This window comes from Nicotiana tabacum, chromosome 17 (assembly GCF_000715075.1).
Source record: "Nicotiana tabacum cultivar K326 chromosome 17, ASM71507v2, whole genome shotgun sequence".
Classification (NCBI taxonomy): domain Eukaryota; kingdom Viridiplantae; phylum Streptophyta; class Magnoliopsida; order Solanales; family Solanaceae; genus Nicotiana; species Nicotiana tabacum.
Genome location: NC_134096.1, coordinates 104,516,585 through 104,537,076, shown reverse-complemented (window position 1 = coordinate 104,537,076; position 20,492 = coordinate 104,516,585). Strand labels below are relative to the sequence as shown.

The following is a 20,492-nucleotide window of genomic DNA, read 5'->3' as shown; positions in this document are numbered from 1 at the left end:
CTTTCCTTGTTCTCAATATCTCGTCAGCATTTATTGAGAATCGTTTTTAATACATTTCACATGATTTAAGTCCTTATTACTCCTCTCGAAGGCATGAGAGATGTAAATTACAGCCTACTATGCTTTCATAGTTTCTTTTTAGGTTATGTAAATATATTGAGAGATACAGATTGTAACACTGTACTTCCTCATCAGTTTCTAGATCTTTCTTGATTTTAATTTGAAAAGGCCAATTTAATCTCATATCCAATCTATTATTTCAAAATTTGATCTAATTGATCCCTGAAAATGATTAGTTTGAAACAAGTAGAGCAACTAGGAGTAATAGATACTGAGAGTAAATAGCATTCCAAGGGTCTATTTTTTAATAATATATTTTTTTCCTTGATAATTAGCAGTTTCCTAGATGTCTTACATCAAAACAGTAAGCTGCTTAACCACTGTCAAAAAAAGCAAGTTTTGGTTTGAAGATTGCTCAGCGGGTAGTAAGCCGGGAATAATATCATCCAGTGTCCAAATTCTAAGCATTAGTAAGATGACATGTCGATGCTTTTACACTAAATGTCGGATTCAAATTCAAAAGAAAGTCTTGTTAATCTAACAATATTTTTGAAGAGTCGTCTTCCAATCTTCTAGTACATACAAGAACTACTGATAAGGAAGACATAACAGATACCAGCTAATCTATGCAAAGAACATAGTTTCCGTTCATTGCACTGTACAAAATGCAGATGAGCATCCAAAACATGAAGAAAACTAGCTTCGTCCTTCTTACTACAGCTCCGCCTACCTCTTCTGGCGCTTCGGCTCAACCTGAAAAGTCGTTGGAGAATTATTAAGCAATTATGGCTGTGTGTGTGAGAGAGAGAGAGTCTAACTATAACCAGGAAAGATGAAGCAAGGACTTAGGTATGCATACCATACAAGTATGTACCACACTTGCGTATGTTCAAAGTATTTAGCAAGTTTCCCTAGTACTTTCAAAGATTAAACAAAGCAATGGTGACTATGACAAGGAAAGGACATCAGAAAAAATGAGGGCCCTGCCTTATCTCATCGACACCTGTTACTACATTGTCCTATTACAGATCAGCTATAGCAACTTTTCTTGAATTTTGTTGGGTTGGGGGGGGGGAGAGGGGGGTCCAATGGGTTATGCTGCTACAGTTGACCTTTTGAGATGCTGGAATAGAGCAGGACTGGATAAAGGAAGAGCTAACTCGTGGAATAAAACCCCTGTGCTTGCATTTGGTCGATGATGGACGAAAAGAAATTCAAGATGCTTCGAGGACACATATTCAATTCTATCCATAAGATGAAACCCAGCAGAATTTTTTGTTTTACTTTGGCATAAAAGAGAACTTCTAAATGATGTTGAATCTATTTTAGATTTCATATGGTCCCTCCAAGAGTAGAAAAGGGATATGTTTTTTTGGTTTTTTGCTCACCTCTGTACAGCATTGCCAGCACATTCTTAGTGCTGAAGTTGTGAATAATAATACTTACCTTTTCAAAAAGAAGAATTACAATAATCAACCAAAGCAAGGATCAGATGAGAATGAAAATGCAATTACAGCATCATCAAAGGGAACTTGTTGCTCAACAACAAAGTTCCAACAGCATAGACGAGGGTTCTACTCAACAACCCAGTGAAATCCCACTCAACACCTTGGGCCTAACTCAATCCAAGAAGTTTCTCAGGGGATGATTGCCCAAGACCATATAAGGAGACTACAACTCATTCCCTCAACCAATATGGACTTAACACTCCCCCAAATCCATAATTACCAAATACATTTTATAACGACATATTCCTAACAAATAATATTCGATTTTCCGCCCATATTTATTGTTTAGAGGGAGTCCAAGAGCCTCAGCTTCAATGGTGCCTTAGCGTAAGCCATCCATCTTCAAGCCTTAAACACATCTCTAATAACAAGAGTCCTACAGTTTCACAACCACAAAAGCACACTTCTCAGTCTACATGCACCTGTACCTTTGAATCTGCAATATGTAACTTCTATTTCATGTAAGGATGACTAAATAAGTACTTAAAAGCTCACCTTTTTTTTTTTTTTACCACAGATAGCCTTGGCATGTATCTCAAGTGGGAGAACATCTTTTTTGTTTTCTTTCCCCTTTTTAGAATATAGTAAGAAAGTTTTTGACAAAATAATGTTTCCAGAAGATGCATAAAGGGAGGACTTCTTATAGTCATCTTTACGCAAAAGTTCAACATCACGTTGACTAGAAAATGAAGCAGATTTATAAGTACATGTATTTCAGTCACTTAGCCAATGCAACGGGACTAACTACTTGGCTAACATAACAAATTTTAAGAAACTGGATTGAGACTCATGGTAGCAGCCGATACAGTCGCTAATTTGAAACTCGCATGACGAAAATAAAAGACGAGTTCTTGCTCTCTTTTTTTCTGTGAAATCAGAACGGAGTCAAAAGGACTCAATGATGGCAATCATGGTAATAATAAATGGTAATAATAAATGACTTTTCACCTTTCATAATTTCAGAAGTTAGTCCACCTAGATAGTTCTAGAACCTAAAGAAAAGTCTATAATTAATGGATTCTGTCCATCCTAATGTCTAAAGCTCATCACTTGTTTAACCCTTTCATCCTTATGGTAGGAGATGCTGTTTGTCACTGCAACAATAATGTCTTAATCCCAGACTAGTTGAGTATGCTATAGAATCCCCTATATCCATTCCACTCCATTTGGACCTATTCCAGCAAATTCTTATTCATGCTATCGTAAAAAATTAGCTGAAGCGGATAACTACTACAAACTCCATCTTTTAACATGTTAAAAACCAATCAACAACAGCTAAAAGAAGCCATGAACATGCTACCTTGCCATTAGACAGAGGGGATGCAGCATAAGTATTATGAGACTTCTTCAGATCTTCGGACGAGCAGTCGGAACAAACAAAGTCACCTATTTGTTTAGCTTGTTCACTAGTCAGGCCCACACAGGCTGGATGATACCTACAAAGATCAAGGGAACGAATTGTAAGAAATGAAAGCATGCAATGCTTTTAAAACTGGAACTACAAGCCTGGCTGCTTTTTTGGTTTAACCAATCAGATATAACGTGAAAGTACAGTCCCGTCTTGAGAACAGTGGCTATAACAGGTTATATACAATGTGGAACTCATACTTGGACAGCACCCAGAAAAAATTCACTCAACCCCAGATTGTTGCTAGATAATTGAGATGTGGAAGTCTTTTATGTATGCACAACATTACGACCAATTCAAAACTTATAGATAGGCCTATGCAATTTTCATGCTGGAAACTAAGAAATCACCAATTCGAACTAAGAAAACTTTTTATTCTTCTTTTCGGATAAGTTGCTAGGGATGAATATCCATTTACTTAATATTTGTGCTTTACACAAAATAATCATAGTGCAAAGATCAGCCACCACTTTCACCACACAGATATGCTCTTCATATATTGCACATAATGAATACTACGGAAAAATAAGCAAGAAAAACTAAACATTCCTTGAGATAGCGCCCTTTTTAACATATAAAAAAAAAGATTTAAAAATAATAACATAGCAGAACTCTCTAAGAAGGAAGAGCAGAGGTAGCCCAACTGTCTAAGGTTCTTTCAGCTGCCATACACAGGCAACAAGAAAGAAGATCTCTACTCTTTCATGTTCCTTTTCCTGTTTATTTACTTGTTTTATCATTTGGTTTTCCAGCATTCAAGAGAAGAGGAAATCAATGTAAATAATTCATTACTGATAGTCGGAAATTTAATCAGTAAGATAAAATGGTGTGTGTATACCAGTCCTTGCACTCCTCACATTGTACCATTAAATCATCTGGGTTATATGGCATCTCGCATTTGCAATACCTTCAGAGCGAAAAAAAAGAAATATGAGTTAGAAGAATATTACTCAAGTTCAATCAGAACAAATGACATCTCATAAACTTACACTGCAACACGATCTGGCACAAAAGCTCCGGTTGCTGCTTTATACTCAAACCGGCAGTAGTAATCCTCCGGACCAACATTCTCAAGCTTAGTATAGTTCTTGAAAGAGTGAACAATGCACTTCCCATCTATAGTGTGGGCACTTTGGACATCGTAGTGGTCAGACAAGAATAACTCCTTTGCTCCATGAAACTGTCTCCGCCCTCCCAGTGACTCCTCTGGCCGGTAATACCATCTAACATGCACCTTTATATTGTTCCGGTTATCAGCTTCAATTTTTTCTACACGTGCCACATATGGAGCCGTATCGCCTTCTGATGGTCGCATCAACACACAGTCTCCAGCTTCACAGTCATAAGCAATCAAAACCAAATTCAGTTATGCAATTCACAGATCACAACTACATGATAAGGATCAAATGCCATTTCTAAAATCCCCAGCAACAGCAACATAATTAAGCAGCTAATGCAGATCTTAAGTACTAAAGAGAAGTACAAAATGAGCACAGTCATTCGAGTGGTTCCACTGTTAGGAACGAGTGCAGAGGCATTGCCTGCATAAAACAGCTGGATACTTCTGTCAACGTACATAAAAAAAGCATAACTAGCATCTTTACCATTATCCAACTCCTCAACAATCTCATCCTCTCTAATGGCCATAAAATTATGCTGAATGCTCTCCAAATGGCATATAACATGTTCCATGTGTATGCATAAACACGTTTCTCTGCCTGTCTACAAACTTACTAAAGCACAACAGATTCTCTTCTTTTGCATAGCACAGGCCTTTTTCCTTTTTCAATGGTGCAAAAACAGAAATCAGAAACAATAATCCATCTAAGTTCCAGGAAATTCAATCATAATTGCTCATATGAATGAGTATATTTAGGCGCTTGTAGGAGAACAGACAAATATGAAGGAGAATAACTCACTAATATCCACAAAAATGGGGTAATAATCATTCCTACTAAGCCATTTACATGGAAAAACAGATAAAGCAGTTGAATGCACAGGGTATAAAGGAAGAAAAGATTAAAAACAAATTATGGCCAAAAAATGCCAGCTGCTAACCATTACAAAGAAACAATCTTTCTTCTAAGCCACTATCTATAATTCTATATGAGCATAGACACAAGCAAAAACAAATGCAGAAACAATTTCAAACACCTTAATAGGCGGGTATACACATGCATGTCTCACAAAGAGCCTTATCTTCTTCTTCAAAAACCTAAAGCAAACACCACACAAAAATCCTAACAAAACCTAAATCCCACGTTCAAATAGCCGCTACAACCCCCTAGAGCGAACCCACATGCCCCACATGTACTGGTGGGTTGCAACAGGTTAGTCGAGTTACACGTAAGCTGATTCCAAAAGACCACATTTTTTAGAGAAAAAACAATGCAGATGGAATTTGTAGATACCTCTGACAACTTTGTTGGTGCGTCTAATGGTGTAAGAGTCCAAGTCACGTTTTCCAGGTCGGGTCTTGGCCATGGAAAATGAGGGGATTTTGCAGTGTGAGAGCGTATTAAGATGTAGATTCAAAAGGGAAGACGAAAATCTAGGTGCATTCTTGTGGATGCTTTCGTAGCTTCTCGAAGATGGATGGCATTCATTTGATTCTCCTGAAACTGAAGGGTTTCCTTATAAACCCTAGAATTTTTTATTCTTTTTTTTAATTTGACACTAATACAAAGTTGGAGTTTTTTTTCTTTTTGGCTTACTATTGACTAGAAGATTTATTATAGTTTTTTGAGTACAATATATAGAATCCAATATACAGTAAAATAGGCCTCGTCTTTAAATAAGTTGTGCAAAAGTAACTTTCTCGGCGGAAGGAGTTGCTATTTTTACTTACTTTTATTTTGTTATATTTTTGGGCAAGGACTTAATTTGTTTCATTTAGAGTTTTTAATATAAAACTTAGGATTAACCCATAAAATAAAATAAGTAATAACTGTGAAGCCTCTCAAAAATAAAAATAATAATATTGTCGGACAAAGTTCTTTCTCATGGAGTAAAATACAACATTTGCCATAAGTCTCAGCAGAACTATAAATAGTACTCCCTCCAAATCAATTTATATGAGGTTTTCCGTTTCTCGAGATTCAGAATATAGTATAAATTTTAACTAACATTTAAACATGTAATTTCTATTATATTTGTATACTTAGCTAAGAGATACAATTATTTTTGCTGACCGGTCAAATGTGTAATTTGCCCTTAATTCTTTAAGAATTAACCCAAATAGCCGTTCATCATATCACTTAAACTAAAAATAGTCAGTGAATGTATAAGTGATATGATTAAACTATAATCAATATATAAGGCTAAAAAAGTAAATAATTAATATGACCGGCTATTTGTGTAAAGATCCCAATTCTAGGAAAGCCTTCTTCATGAAGTGGGCTTCAGTTTGCTACTGAAGCCATTTGGGTGGGTAAGTGTGCAATTTTGTGTTCAAAGACCACTATTTCACACGCTAATGAAAAAGGCTTTGGGGGCCATTTGACGAGTACAATTCATTAAATATTATTGCTCAACTTTCCAACTATAAATACACCATTTCGTCTCAGATTTGTCAAGAATTTAATACTCAAATCGCAGCACATGAGATATCGTTCAGGAGCTCAAATACAGTGTATCCAACTGAACTACTTTTAAAATGTATATCTATACCATCATAAAATGAAAGCAACTATAAATAAAACAATAAGGTTATTCTAGTTATTATCCGTACAAGCTTAGTCACCGACACTAATACGCAAATACATGAACTTTAAAATAGACATCGGACCTTAAAACAAACTAGTAGTAAATTTAATTTCAGAGAGTTAACCATAACAGAAATAGCTCGAACTACCAGTACTTAAGGTATTAGCCTTGGAATTACAATAACTACATGCATACGAGAAATATATATGCAAAACATCCTTGACAATAGATTTAGAAATACACATTTTGAAGATTCAAGAATCACTCTAATTTTCATAAGTTGGAATTGGCCATCTCCAGAATTTAGAGGAGAGTTGGTGTCATATCCATTGGGAAAGGATTACCCAGAACATTGTCCATATAGTAATGTGGATGAGCAGCATCCATTACCACAAACTGCATATCCTCTGAAGGTTTCCAGTGCCTTTTTCTTTGGTTGATAAACCAGTTGTTTATTTGCTTCTGGTCCAATCCTGTAGATTCAGCAAGTGCCAGCTTCTGGGATTCCTGTTAATATATAACACACACACACAGGTAAATGGATCATGAGATTTTCCTCGGAATTGTACATTTCTTTTATGAATTTACACTGCAGTGTTTTTTAACTGGTTATAGAAGGCTATTTATTGCAAAATTTTATGTTACTACAAGATTAGGAATACTGAAAGCACTTACCTATTGTTGTTAAGACATCTTAACCTAATGGTAAAAAAAGTATTCGCTGGTGCACAAAAGTTAAACTTATCAGTATGCGTCATCATCACAACTCCTGATCACTTGTAAGGCAAGCGTGGTGAGTATTACACCGAAATGACGCAGAACAGAAATTGATGAAATGATCGATATATGTAAAACAATGGATTAATAGATGCATATTTCATACATCAATAGAAAAATAATGATATAAAGGCAAAGAGGGTAATACCGATGGATATGGCCATTTGTAATGTCTGGTCCACCAGTCCAGCAGTTGTTGCCTTGCTTCCTTAGGCAGTTTGCCTTTCTTCCTCTTCTTCATGAACTCCTGCTTAAGGCTACCCAAGTAACCGCTGTATTTGCGCAGCAATTGACCTTTCAGTTCTTGATCTTCAGCCTGAGGGTCGATGAAACCATTATTCACATCAACCTCCTCTTCAGATGATCCATTTCTATCGATTGCCTCACCAAGAGCTGCAACTGTAAGACTTTAGCATAAGCATCAGCCAAATAAGAATTTTTAAAAGCTGCAGCAACTCTTGTCGCTTAAATGAGTTTCTGCTTCACTGGAACATAATAGAAAGAATCACTAGATATTAAGATACATGACAAGCTTTCAGATGGGGATCAACAAACCAATGTCACGCCACTTTTAGAACCCATATGGTTACTAAAGTCCAAAAGCCGTTCAATTTCATTGAACTGTGAATAAATTTCTCCAGGATTCATGTATTCAGAGCTCCATAATTTAATAAAATCAAATACAAAAGGCATATTTAACAGTAAGTCAACTGATGAAAACCGAGAAGTAAACAGGCAAATAAAAACAGCAAAAACTCATGATAGGTTATCAATGTACATGCAAGAAGATCAAGCAATCAATAGTACCATCTATATCAGCATAAAAAAGAAAGAAAGATATTGTCTCTAGCTGAAGTGAATTTAAAACATCCAAGGATAAAATCATGCTTTAGCAAAGTGCAATATAGTGCAAAGTAGTAATTTTCTTGTTTTAATGCAAAAGAGGCTCAGTCATCTCAATGAATGAATAGAAAACCACAATTAATAGATATGTATTTGTTAACAAATTTACGTATGAGTACGGCCAAAGTTTCTCGGACACTTTTCTGCTTTAATTAGGGGAAGTCCTTAAAGGTTTGGCAGGATAGAGTTGCCAAATACTAGGCTGACATAGATCTTTTAGTTATGTACAAACAAATTCTTAATCATTTGCTCTTAGTGTTTGCATTTGAATACCTCTTTCAGTGCTTTCTCACATTAGAGTAGCAAAAGTATATGCTAGAATTAACACAATAATAAAAGAAAGAATTCCTAATTCACCAAATCTGTGCAAGGTACAACAACATTTCAGAAGCTTATAAACTTTGAGCAACGTAACTTAGTTACTATAAACTTGAGAATGACTGCATTATTAATCATCAACCAACAAACTTGAGGGTCCCTATCAATGGTTAAGAATAAGTTCAAAAAGAGCTAATTCTTTCGGTTGTCTCTTGAGTGCAAGCACTAAAAATGCTCATTCTCGTGGAATGACACTCCTTTTGCACAAAGGAAAGTAGGCACCACAAGATTTACTTTCGCACCTCAAAGGGTCCTTCAGCCAATTAAAGGCTCATTTAAAAATACCTTACTATTTCACAAGTTCTATGTATGTCGACTAAATCAATAATAAGTCCAAAAAGAAAGAAAATTACATACAACATTGACTGAATAAGAAACTGCTTGCCAACTAGCATATGAACAATAATACGACGAGATCATAATAAGCAGTCAGTGTTTTTCATTTGGGAATAAATTTGATCAGATATTTGGTGGACCAAAAAGAAAACGAAATCAACCAAAAAACTGGACGAACTATAAAATCAAACAGAAGTTCCGATATAAATGCACCAACTTCATTAATCAGGAAACATTAAAATAGTAGTAGCTAGAAATCACATTCTATTTGTCAAATAATAAGCAAAAAGAGGAAGTGAAGACAAGCAAAGCGTGATTTCATTTTTCCCATTTCAGGGAAATGGAACACCCAATGATTTACTGCATGAGAAAAGAAATATTTTTTAATGAAATATCAAGGAGGTTATCATATACTCCAATCAAAGCTCCAAATCTAATCAAGAGTCATGTATGGGTCCCTCTAAAAACAAGGTGCATATCTCCATCAGTTGTCATTTATCTTTATATTCTTTTCTGTAGTAACTAGAGACGACATTTAGAGGGACCTGAAATCATGTCAAAGTTTGGAACTATTCGTGATGCCTTAATCATTCAGCTCAAGCACTTCCTCACAGCCCATAAATGAAAATTTAGTGCTGGCAAAGAGAACGATCAGGGGAATCATACTGAATTGTTGCTTTCTAGGTTAAACTAATTAAGTTAAAAAGTTTGAATTCAAATATATACAAACTACTCCCAGTAGATAAAGGTTCTTTTCTCAAAGTTAAACAAAAGACCATTGCATTTAAGCATTTTGTAAACTATGAATCATTTCCAAGACAACAAATTAGTGCATGCTTCAGCGAAATTTTTCATAAACTCCATTTTTATGCCTTAAAACAATACTATTATTTACCAAATATTTAAGTTTTATTTAGGTTAAATATAGGTTAATCTGTCATTCATGTTAGGTTATAAATAAATGCTATGAAACAGATTTACTTGCAAATACTTTTTAACTTAAACTCTACATTAACAAAAAGAGAATCTTTCTCTTTGAACATCAGAACATCCACATTCATGCAAAGGATAGAGTTTCAATTTATCCTAAAACAAATGAAATGCCACCAGAACTTGCATTTATGTGAATTATTAAATACTAAACCATAAGAACTGACTTCAAATGCAAGTTTATAGTGGAAAAAGAGTTCGCCAAAAAAATAAATTGCAACAATCTGGTTCTTAGAGTGTGAGAGATAAAATAACTTAGTTGATTCCAAATAAAAATTTATTTAACACTAGGGGTTAGAATTTCACTAGATCAGGTACAAGCTTTTAATTATTCCGCAAAAGATAAAGATTCGAATGAAACTAACTAGATAACTACATGATAACAGAAACAATACCTGGACACGAATAGTGAAAAGAAATTTGATTGGCTGTTCTTAAAAAAACTGCAACATGAAAGTCATATTCCCCAGGGTCATACCATATAAAGAAACAAGACAAATTGGTTTCTTCAGCATACACAAACATCAAGTTTGAAATAATTAACAAGGGACAAATGTATGTTGCTGTTTACACCTACTCATACTATACATTTCCAAACATAAACAGAAGATGAATATGTAGAAGAACAAAACAGGTTCATTGAGAGGGAATCAAAACAAAGAGTCATTGTTACATACCTATATATAACAAAGCAACGCCTTATAAGATGCATACCATATTACCCTAGAAACTAGTTTGAATATGTAGAAAAATACCGAAAATAAAAAGATTAGTACTAAAAGAGAGTAGAATGTGATTAAAGAATGGGAAAATAATAATTGCATCTGGAATGGAGCTCGTTTAAAGTTAATTAAATACTCATATCCTTGGAAACATGCACATGCAGAGGACATTAATTTTTAGAAAAACAAACCAACTGATCAAAATAAACTCAAAAAAACAGTTAGGATCTGAAAAGAATAGAAGCCACCGATATTAAGGGGGGAAACATCAAAGAAAAGGGGGTTAGAGAAGGAGTCATCACCAGATTCACAGGAGGAAGTAAGAGTGAGAGCTTTGAACTGGCACTCAATTCTTGAGAGAAAAACCATGGCTTCCTTAAAGGGTTTTGAGAGTTCTTGTTCATATTTTGTCAGCATTTCACAGTAAGCTTCCATGAACTGATCTAGCGCTGGATCTTCTCCGATAATGCCGCCACTGTTACGGCCTATTGTAGCTGACGTGGCACATACTTCCTCTAGCCTTGCCACCACTTCCGGCGGAGCTCCTATCTGTAATACATATATAACTAGGTTATCTTCTCATCAACATTTCAAAAGATATAAAAGTGTGTAAAAAGAACATCAGTTACCGTCCCTTTCATAAAAACAAATTTCCTTCAGGGGTTTGGGAAACACACTCTTTTTTTCAATAAAGAGTCAACTATAGAAAACCAAACCCTTTGTTTCTCACAAGAATTTTAATTTGCAATTCTCAAAAAAATGTGTTCTTTTTCCTTTTATTAATTGGGGGGGGGGGTGTGAATTTCACCTTTTGACAATTGACATAAGCAGACAAGAGACGAGGGTAGTGAGGATGAGCCATAATCTTAGACTTGATGGAAGTAGAAGAACAGTTTGCGTCTTCATGTGGATTATTGTTGTTGTTGTCCATGAAAGGAAGAAACAGGATATTGTTGTTGTTGTTGCCACCAATATTATTGCTGCTTTCTGCATTGTTATTATTAATAGGAGGAGGCATCATCATCATCATCATTGGAGGAGGACATAGGGCTGCATTTCCACTGTTGTTGTTGTTGTCATCTCCATTATAACCCATTAAACATGAAGTATTTCCACTAGAACCACCCCCCTCCATTAACTCTTAGTATCTTTTTCTTTCTCTGAGTTTCTTATAACTCTCTTGTGTTAATTTTGTTCTTTTTATTTTTGCCTATGAAACCAAACAAACACACACACGCGCACTCTGTGTAATTATCCTTTGTTTTCCCTCTCTTTTTGGGGCTAAAGAGGCAGCAAGTGATCTCCCGAGTTTTATGCTTACTGAAATCAGGCTTTTTACAGGAAATCCTTAATGGAATACATAGTTAGTAATAGTAGTAGTCAGATAAGAAACACTGCCTCTCTCTCTCCTTCTCAGAAAGAGCATAGCCTGCAACCCCAACTCTTTTTCCTTTTTCTTTTCTTTTCCCTCTGCAAGTGAAAATAGAAATAGGGTTCTCTTTTTCTCTCTCTCTATAATCTATCTACTGTGTAACAAGGAAAGGGTAGCTTGTGTATTTTTACAATAATAATAAGAAGAAGAGAGTTCCTATGAAAAACATGAAGGTGTTTATGGGTTCGCTTGTTTTTGGGTGCAAATATTTTACCTTCCCAATGAAAACTCCAACCCCCTTTTCTTGCACTGCCACTGAAACACTGCAATTACTGGCAATATCCCCTCCTAGACTAGATAGAGAGAGAGTGTGTGAAACAAAGTGTAGCAACTTAGTAGTCTAAGTAAAAATAAATTTGATTTTTCAGACACAAGGAGGAATGATCAAATCGAGGTGCAGTGCAGTGCAGTTTCTTCTGTGTTTTTATGTGTTTCTTGTGTGTTTTTTCCCCTCTTTTTCTTGGGGGGGGGGGGGTTGGGGTTGGTTCTCGTTCATTGAGTTATTGGGAGACTAGGCAGATTGAATTACCCGTATTGTTGCTATTAAAAGTTGAGAGTTATTTTGTCCGTTCATTTATTATGATTCGTTTTGCTTTCCCTTATTATATTTCCTTTGATAACCAGTAAATTGACTTTATTCTAGTTAGTTCTGAGCTTAATAGTAGATTAATGTACAATAGTGAATTGGTTAAAGATGTACTTAAATAAAAATAATGCAAAGTGAAGAACTTTGTGCTTGAATATTTGTATTATAGATTGCATTTAACTTATAAATTCGATAATGTGCAAAAATATTATTATTGGATAACCCCAAAGATATCAGATGATCATTATTTAATTTGATAAAAATAATAACTTCTTTTATCTTATTAGTGTACTAGATTTAGAGTAGCGTGAAACTCTATATTAATGAATATAAGTTTTAAAAAATTTATATAAATAAAAATTGTGTGGAGTTAAAAATAAATTTAAAGGAAAAATGAACTAAAATCAGTAAATTTGTCTTGTATAGTATTTTTTATCTTTATGGTAGTCGATTTATACTTAAAATTAGTAACCAACATATATTATTGTTACTTTAGCCTTCAATTGGTGAACATAGAAAGAATTATGCATCAATTGCCAGGGATTATATTTTATACCCAAAAAAAAAAAAAGCACTAACCAGTAAGGAGTTAGAAAGAACGATAGCAAAAATTTGAATCTTTGGTTCTTCCCTCTATTAGAATATATGCCCCCACTTCTTGCAAATAAATTTATATAAATAATTTTTCGGATTGCTAGGTTTCTTTTCTAAAACTTAATTTAATTTTATTTTTGTTCCCATTTTTCTAAAACAACACCTTATTCTTTGAAAATTATTTGTTTTCCACAATCAGAAATATAACAAATAATAAAAAGCTTTCTTTTTTACATGTAATTTTTTCAACTTGGACAAAATCCCTCATGGTTTTCAATAAATTATACTTTTGTTGCTTTGTCCGTAGAGTTTGTAATATTCTTTATAAAGTACTATGATGTAAAATGAAAATTTGACATACTTCAATTTATCAATGTTTCAAAAATATTTATATAAGTAGAAAAAACTTTTGAAATTAAGATTTAACTTAACTTATTGTGCTTAAAGGTGATGATCCTACTAAACAAATAGGTGTATACAAAATTGACTAAATATCAGATAACTATGTCTGGCAATTATGTGCTACTGTCATTCTACTATGTAATTTTAAGCCGTTTTAATAAACAAAGTCTGGTAAATTTCATATTGTAAATTGAAAAAAGGCATATATATAGCTGCAAAACATAGATTCTGAGGAGTGAGGAACATAAAATAAAATTAAAAATAAAAATTTATTAAAACTATGTGTTGCGGTGTTGACTTCGATGAAATCCCAAAGTTTCTAACAACTCATAACACCATAATCTAAAATACAGAAAATGCATAAGGATTAGATAGTAACTTACAAACCCCTATGGCAATTTGCTTTCGTTGATTTTTGCACTTGATGATCTTCATAAGTTCATCCAAACAATTTGACGTAGCATAAATATAAAAAAAATAGGACGTTTGTGACTTCAAAAGCTGTTTGAATCAGAAAACATAGCTTTTTGAAGTGTTCTCTTTTTTATTGTAGTTTCCTTCTCCCAGACGAATTTTCTATTAGCTTGTCGTTTTTTACTGAATAAAAATATACGTACTTGAATTCAAGTTTTAAAGGAACAAAATCATAGTTGAATAACTTGAATTCAAAAATTTAGTTATTAGGTAAATGTAATAATTATTTTTCTAATATTTAGGACAAAATTAACTTTGGTTATTAGATCTTTCCTTACGTAAAATATTCTAAATATTAAAAAAATATTTAAATGTCTATTTTGTCAAGTATGAAGTCAAATTATAAGGGTAAAAAAGGCGAACAACATTTTACTAAGAGTTTTCGTACTGTTAATATAATATAGATATAAATTTAACTAATCAAGTCCATTAATTAGCCTTTTAGAGGGAGAAAAAAATTAAGTATCCTTTAAGAAATAGGTCTAACTTGCTGAAGAAATAAAAAGAGAAAAATGCCTAACAAGTGTTTGGAATAAAATATGATTTACCCTGTTGGGATAGGGACTATTAACTTTGTTGTCTATTTCTTCTTCTTCTTTCTTCTTGTAAGGCATGATATTTGATATTTGCTCCGTTCGCTTTTACTTGTCCACTATTGATTTTGCACATCACTTAAGAAATACTTCATCCGATTCACAAAAAGTGACCATATTACCTTTTTATTTTGGTCCAAAATAAATGTCCATTTGCATAATCAAGACAGAATTAATTTTATTTTTTCAAAGTATGTCCTTATTTACATATTCCAATGTGTCAAGTTAACAATTAATTAAGATTAATTTAGTGAATATATCATTTATCTCTAGGAGTTCTATTTCCTTAATGAGTGTGCCAAAGGTAAAATGGTCAATTATTGTGGACCGGAGAGAGTAATAAATAAAGTACATAATGTATCACGATACACATATTAATTGATGTATAGTCTTAATGGATTTGGAATGAGTAATTAATGCTAAGGGTAAAACAGAAAAAATAAATTATTTTTTTCTTGATATGCGAAAAGTGACAAATAAAAATAAAAATTTATTTTTAGAATAGTTGACAATTAAAAGTGAACGGAGTCAGTATTTCAATAAGCTCCGATAGCCATATATAATTTCGGTTTCCTATTATTGACAAACAGCACACTTCATTCCTAGATATCCTGTTCAGTTTATTTAGATAATTTGGTGCATTCAATGCTATTATTATCTTATGGCAGCTTCTGGTTTGTGTATTTCAATCCCCACCAATTTCCATTTTAGTGCAAAAAATGTAACTTGGACACCATGGGGACTTTGCCTCAGATTGTTTTTACTCTCTTTTATGGAAAATGCTACCCACCCCAAAAGAATCTTGAAGGCAATATTTAATTTTTTAGGTTACTCCAACCTGTATATCCAACAAAATAACATACAAATAGCCCCCAAAAAAGTAAAAGAAATAACTATATCAGATAAAGAAAGTGAACGATTGTGTTAACCGAGTGCTTCTTTTTATGTTCATTCTCCATCTTTTCATTTCTCTCCTTTCTTCAGCAAATGCCTGGACAATGTTATTTTCTTTCTTGGTGCACTTTTTAAACCTTAAAGCTTGAACATTACTAAAAAATATGAATTAGCGACAAATAATTTTTATAGCTAACCAGAAATATTTATTGCTAATCCTATTTAACAATGAATTAACAATAAATTAACAACGAAATTCGTAGCAATTTTATTTTTTGGGTATAGTGAAATTATTGACCAAGGGAAGATATATAGTACTCCTATGATGCTATGGTAGCTGTAAACTTGAAATAGTATGTTCAAAGCTCAATAACTGTTCTATGCATAGCACTAAATCAAGGGCATTGCCACTTTTGTGAAGGAGTTCAATTGAATATGATCTTCTGTTGAAAAATCACACTAAGTGAAAAGATCACTTAAATTATAGTAACCTCCCTATGAATTTGTAGACAATGTTTTTTTTTAAAAAAAAAAATGTTTTTACCCCTATTTTCCAAGAAGATTAATAATATTTCTACTACATGTTTTAGTAATCAAATATCAACCTTGAAACATCTGATTTGCCCTAACTATCTATTTGTATAATTATGCCTAAAACTGGAATTTTCTGAGTGTAACACACGAATACGTTAAAGGATAAATTAATGAAATAACAGACTCCATTGTTCGGATGTTAGAAGTAAATTAGTTAACTGCGTGCACAAGTTGGGATTGCCTCGAGAAAAGTTTTACTTTAAACATATAATAAAAACATTTGGTAAATAATATATACAAATGTGTAACTGAGATATATAGGAAAGTGTAACACTGAGCGGAGTTTAAAATTTACTGATATCGATCAACACGTTTACATAAACCTTAAATCTTAAAGTTTGAACATTAAACCCCACTTATCTGAACAATAAATAGTGACAATTTTAAATCAACCAGAAAACGCTGGAGGAAATTTATATAATCCATATATTATGTACACATATTTAAGGAGCGGCGCCTAATATGGTGTTTGTTTCATTATTTGTGTAGTTTGTATTAAAACTAAGCTCCCGTTTGACCATATATTTAAACTTCTTTTGTTCAAAAAATATTTGAAAATATTATTTATTTATGAAATATGATCATGTTTCGGGAAAAAATTCAAAAAATTTCTAGTTTCCAAAAGCTGGTTTATGATAGTCTTTGGGTGAAATTTTTCTTCCACTCACAAAACTTCAAGTTTTTTTCAAATAAAATACATGTCCAAACACAACTTCAACTTCCAAAAATTATTTTTCAACACAAGTTCAAAAACTTGTTTTTCAAGGTTCAACCAAATCTATATCCAACCGCTTGGTAAAAAAATTACTCGATTAGTGTTTTCTAATTTTTGCAAAGATTGAAAAAAAAGTTCTAAATGTTTAGTCTGAATATAAAAAGAAATTCTGAAACAAAACACTTCTACCAACTCTTTTTTTATTAAAAATGCCACCGTGATACGTCTTTCTTTGCAAGAAAGTGCTTCTTTGATTGTTTAATTTTTTATTTATTTTCGAAAACGTGTTTTTTAAAGTAAAGGTACTCTTCTCTTTTTTTTAAGGAATAGTGTCAAGTGTTTATTCTTATAGTAAATAAATAAAAATAATAGTCGAGTGTCCCAAGATAAGTAGTTAATTAATGAGGACATTGTTGAATTGAAGAATAAGCCAGGCCGATCTCCACCCAAACAAAATGTGACAACAAATTGAAAAGCACGAGTTGTCTCCTATTCAATTTACAACTAATTAAGAGTCCGTTTGGACATAAAAAATTTTTTCATTTTTTTCGATTGTTTTTTAAAATCAGTGTTTAGCTATAAATTTTTCAATTTTTACTTGAATATGAATTTTAATTTTTTTTGTTTTTTAATATTTTTACTCAGATCACTCATAAAATTTTAAAAACAATCCCAAATTATATTCATGTCCAAACACAACTCTAATTTTCAAATACCATTTTTACTTGAAAAAGAAAATTACTTTCTTTTAGAATTTTACAATTCTTATGTCCAAACGCCCACTAAGACTAGAGTAAACGCATCGAAAAAAAAAACTAAGCTCTATATCATCATCAGTCTTTCATCTATCCCATCTAAGTGTGTAATTATTTCATATAAGAAAAAAGTGTAGTTTCAGCTTCAAAAAGCTGGTACTTCTTGGGACAGTACGAATATCTCTTCTATTCCCCCATCTCTTTCTCTCGATAATTATTTTCTACTACTCGATAAGCCAAAATATCTCTCCGAATGATGTAATTAAGCTTACTTTTAGAAATGCAATAAAATTATTAAAATAAATATAAAGTTCGAAGTAGATAACTAAAAGTAAACAAAGAGAATAAAATCTTAAATAGAGAGGAAATAGAATCAGGTGAAACCCTCTATCATGTCTACTCCTTGAACCTTAAACCTTGATGGGGTGGTGCCAATAGCCAAATGATAATCGTCGCTAGTTTTATGCACCTGGGAGCCTTTTGGTTCATGGAATTTAGGTGGATTATCTTTGAATAATTTTAATATTAAATTTATTTCATCTTTGGTTGAAGGTATTAGCTCAAATTGATATCGAAAATTTTAATATAACTTATTTTTTCAAAAATAAGTTACCAAACTATAAACCTTGTTATAATTCAAAAATTGTAATTCTAAAATATTTTAATTTTAAACAAAACGACTCCTTAAATGTCCGAAAAGGTAGTTTAGGGCCAATTCCGTCAATCCAACGAGACTACCAATCATAAACCCAATGCGTGAGACTCTAACATCCCTACACAGCTACACTCCAACGGGGCAATATAAGGCCAATACCCTCAAAACTATAGGCAGAATTATAAATCGCATAAAATTACTTCACCCTTTGAAAATTAAGGTGAGACTTACTCAACTCCAGAAATTATCTCAAAAAAGATATACTAACAAAGAAGATATGTAACTATAATACAAAATAGCTTTGTAGGGTTATTTCCGAGACAAATAAGCTACTGGGAACATGGATTATTTTTACTCCTTCTGGTTCATAAAAAGTGACATTTTAGCCTTTTTATTTTGATCCAAAATAAGTATTCTTTTACGATCAAGAAGGAATTAATTTTATTTTTTCAAAATTTGCCCTTATTTACATATCTCAATGTGTCAATGTAACAATTAATTAAGGATAATTTAGTTAATACATTTTTTTTATCTCTAGGAGTTTGTATTTTCTTAAAGAGTGTGACAAAGGCTAAAAAATCACTTATTATGGATCGGAAGGAGTATATCACAAATATCGAAGGTTCTTTTTCTCCAGTTCTTTTTTTCCATCCGTTCACTTTTAGTTGTAAAGTATTCTAAAAATAAATTTTTATTTTTATTTATCAGTTTTCGCATATCATTTTTCAATTTTATTTTTTTTATTTATAAATTTGTGTCTAATTAAATAATACCACTTTAATTAGGAGGGAGAAAGTTACAAGTACCATAAACTGCAGTGTTAATATAGAAAGTACAACTGTTAAAAGTAGAGACATTAAGAACTTAGGCAGTGTTATATATCACTTGTCACACAATCTTAGGTTCCAGGAGGAGGGCTTTAGGGTGTTAAAGTTTAAGTAGCTATAGGACCAAAACATCTCGTCCACCCATGAAAGACTCTGCAATATGCCAATATACATTGTACGCGAATCCGTCACAAGTAGTAGAATTAAAGGAACATTTTAACCTGAAAAATGTCATGTGACAAATTAATAAGAAAATAGTTTAATTTATATATTGATAGTGAAATCAAGGCCCCAGATAATATGTAATGACGATCATAATAAGTAGAACTAGATATTTAATTGATATTAAGATAAATAACCTATTACAATAAGTTAAATTTAAATACATCAATAATATAAAAATTATTTATGCTTTAAATATATATAAGTTGTGTAAAAAAAAAGAAGAATAAGTCAGAACTGAAATGCAGGTATATTGAAGATGAAGAGGATTTTAAAAGATTAGATTTGCATTTTGTTGATAAGTATATATCAAGAGACAGGGTATAAATGTACTATTCCAAATTGTAGGGCTTTGAGGCCTAAGCTTAGGGTTATAGGTGGCAGGCTGCAATGCATAGGGGCCTTTGGCTCTTTTGATAGCAAAGCTTTTGTATTTGCCTTTACGTCATGTCCATAACCAGTTGCCATATCTGATAGATATAAAATTGGTTAAAGTAGGAACATTTTGATACTAGTTTTTTGGACATTATTTATCTCTACTCTTCCCACTTCGTCACCCAACACCGTAACACAATTATAATTTCTAAAATATGAGTGTACCATTAAAATATACTAATATATATAATAGATTAATTTAAAAAATAATAATATATAAAATATATAGTTTGACAGAAAATTATGAATTCATATGCCCTATAATTTGGACTATAGATCTGCCCTACACTATCCCCTCTTCTCTCCCACACATCAATCAATGCTCTCTAAAAGCCTATGCGTGACTAATAAATATTCCTTCATTCTTAATAAGAAATTTCAGGTTCGAGCCATGAATATAAAGTTTGATTTGTTATGGACTGTTTTACCAATACAATGAGAACCAATGCGAATTCGAATTTAGTGAGGCTAACCCAGTTTTTTTACCTTTTTCTTAGAATGAAAATACCTAAGTAACCTAAATAATA

General features: G+C 32.6%; 2 protein-coding genes across 4 annotated transcripts; both read right to left on the bottom strand.

The window, feature by feature from the left end:
- Positions 1-550: 550 nt before the first annotated feature.
- Positions 551-5,599, bottom strand: LOC107826560 (chromatin remodeling protein EBS-like). 2 transcript variants are annotated; one of them, XM_075234777.1, is made up of 5 exons: positions 5,388-5,599; positions 3,966-4,308; positions 3,815-3,883; positions 2,869-3,004; positions 551-813 (listed from the first exon to the last, which is right to left on the bottom strand). In XM_075234777.1, exons 1-5 carry the CDS (start codon positions 5,458-5,460, stop codon positions 787-789), a joined length of 648 nt encoding a protein of 215 aa, XP_075090878.1. In that variant the 5' UTR covers positions 5,461-5,599; the 3' UTR covers positions 551-786. The 2 variants fall into 2 exon arrangements, with proteins under 2 accessions (XP_075090878.1, XP_016509034.1); XM_016653548.2 differs by lacking the exon at positions 551-813 and adding an exon at positions 1,489-1,944 and having other exon boundaries at positions 5,388-5,593.
- Positions 5,600-6,741: 1,142 nt separating this feature from the next.
- Positions 6,742-12,676, bottom strand: LOC107826559 (homeobox protein knotted-1-like LET6). 2 transcript variants are annotated; one of them, XM_075234776.1, is made up of 4 exons: positions 11,596-12,676; positions 11,090-11,336; positions 7,607-7,851; positions 6,742-7,188 (listed from the first exon to the last, which is right to left on the bottom strand). In XM_075234776.1, exons 1-4 carry the CDS (start codon positions 11,920-11,922, stop codon positions 6,985-6,987), a joined length of 1,023 nt encoding a protein of 340 aa, XP_075090877.1. In that variant the 5' UTR covers positions 11,923-12,676; the 3' UTR covers positions 6,742-6,984. The 2 variants fall into 2 exon arrangements, with proteins under 2 accessions (XP_075090877.1, XP_075090876.1); XM_075234775.1 differs by having other exon boundaries at positions 7,607-7,857; positions 11,596-12,674.
- Between the last annotated feature and the right edge of the window lie 7,816 nt (positions 12,677-20,492).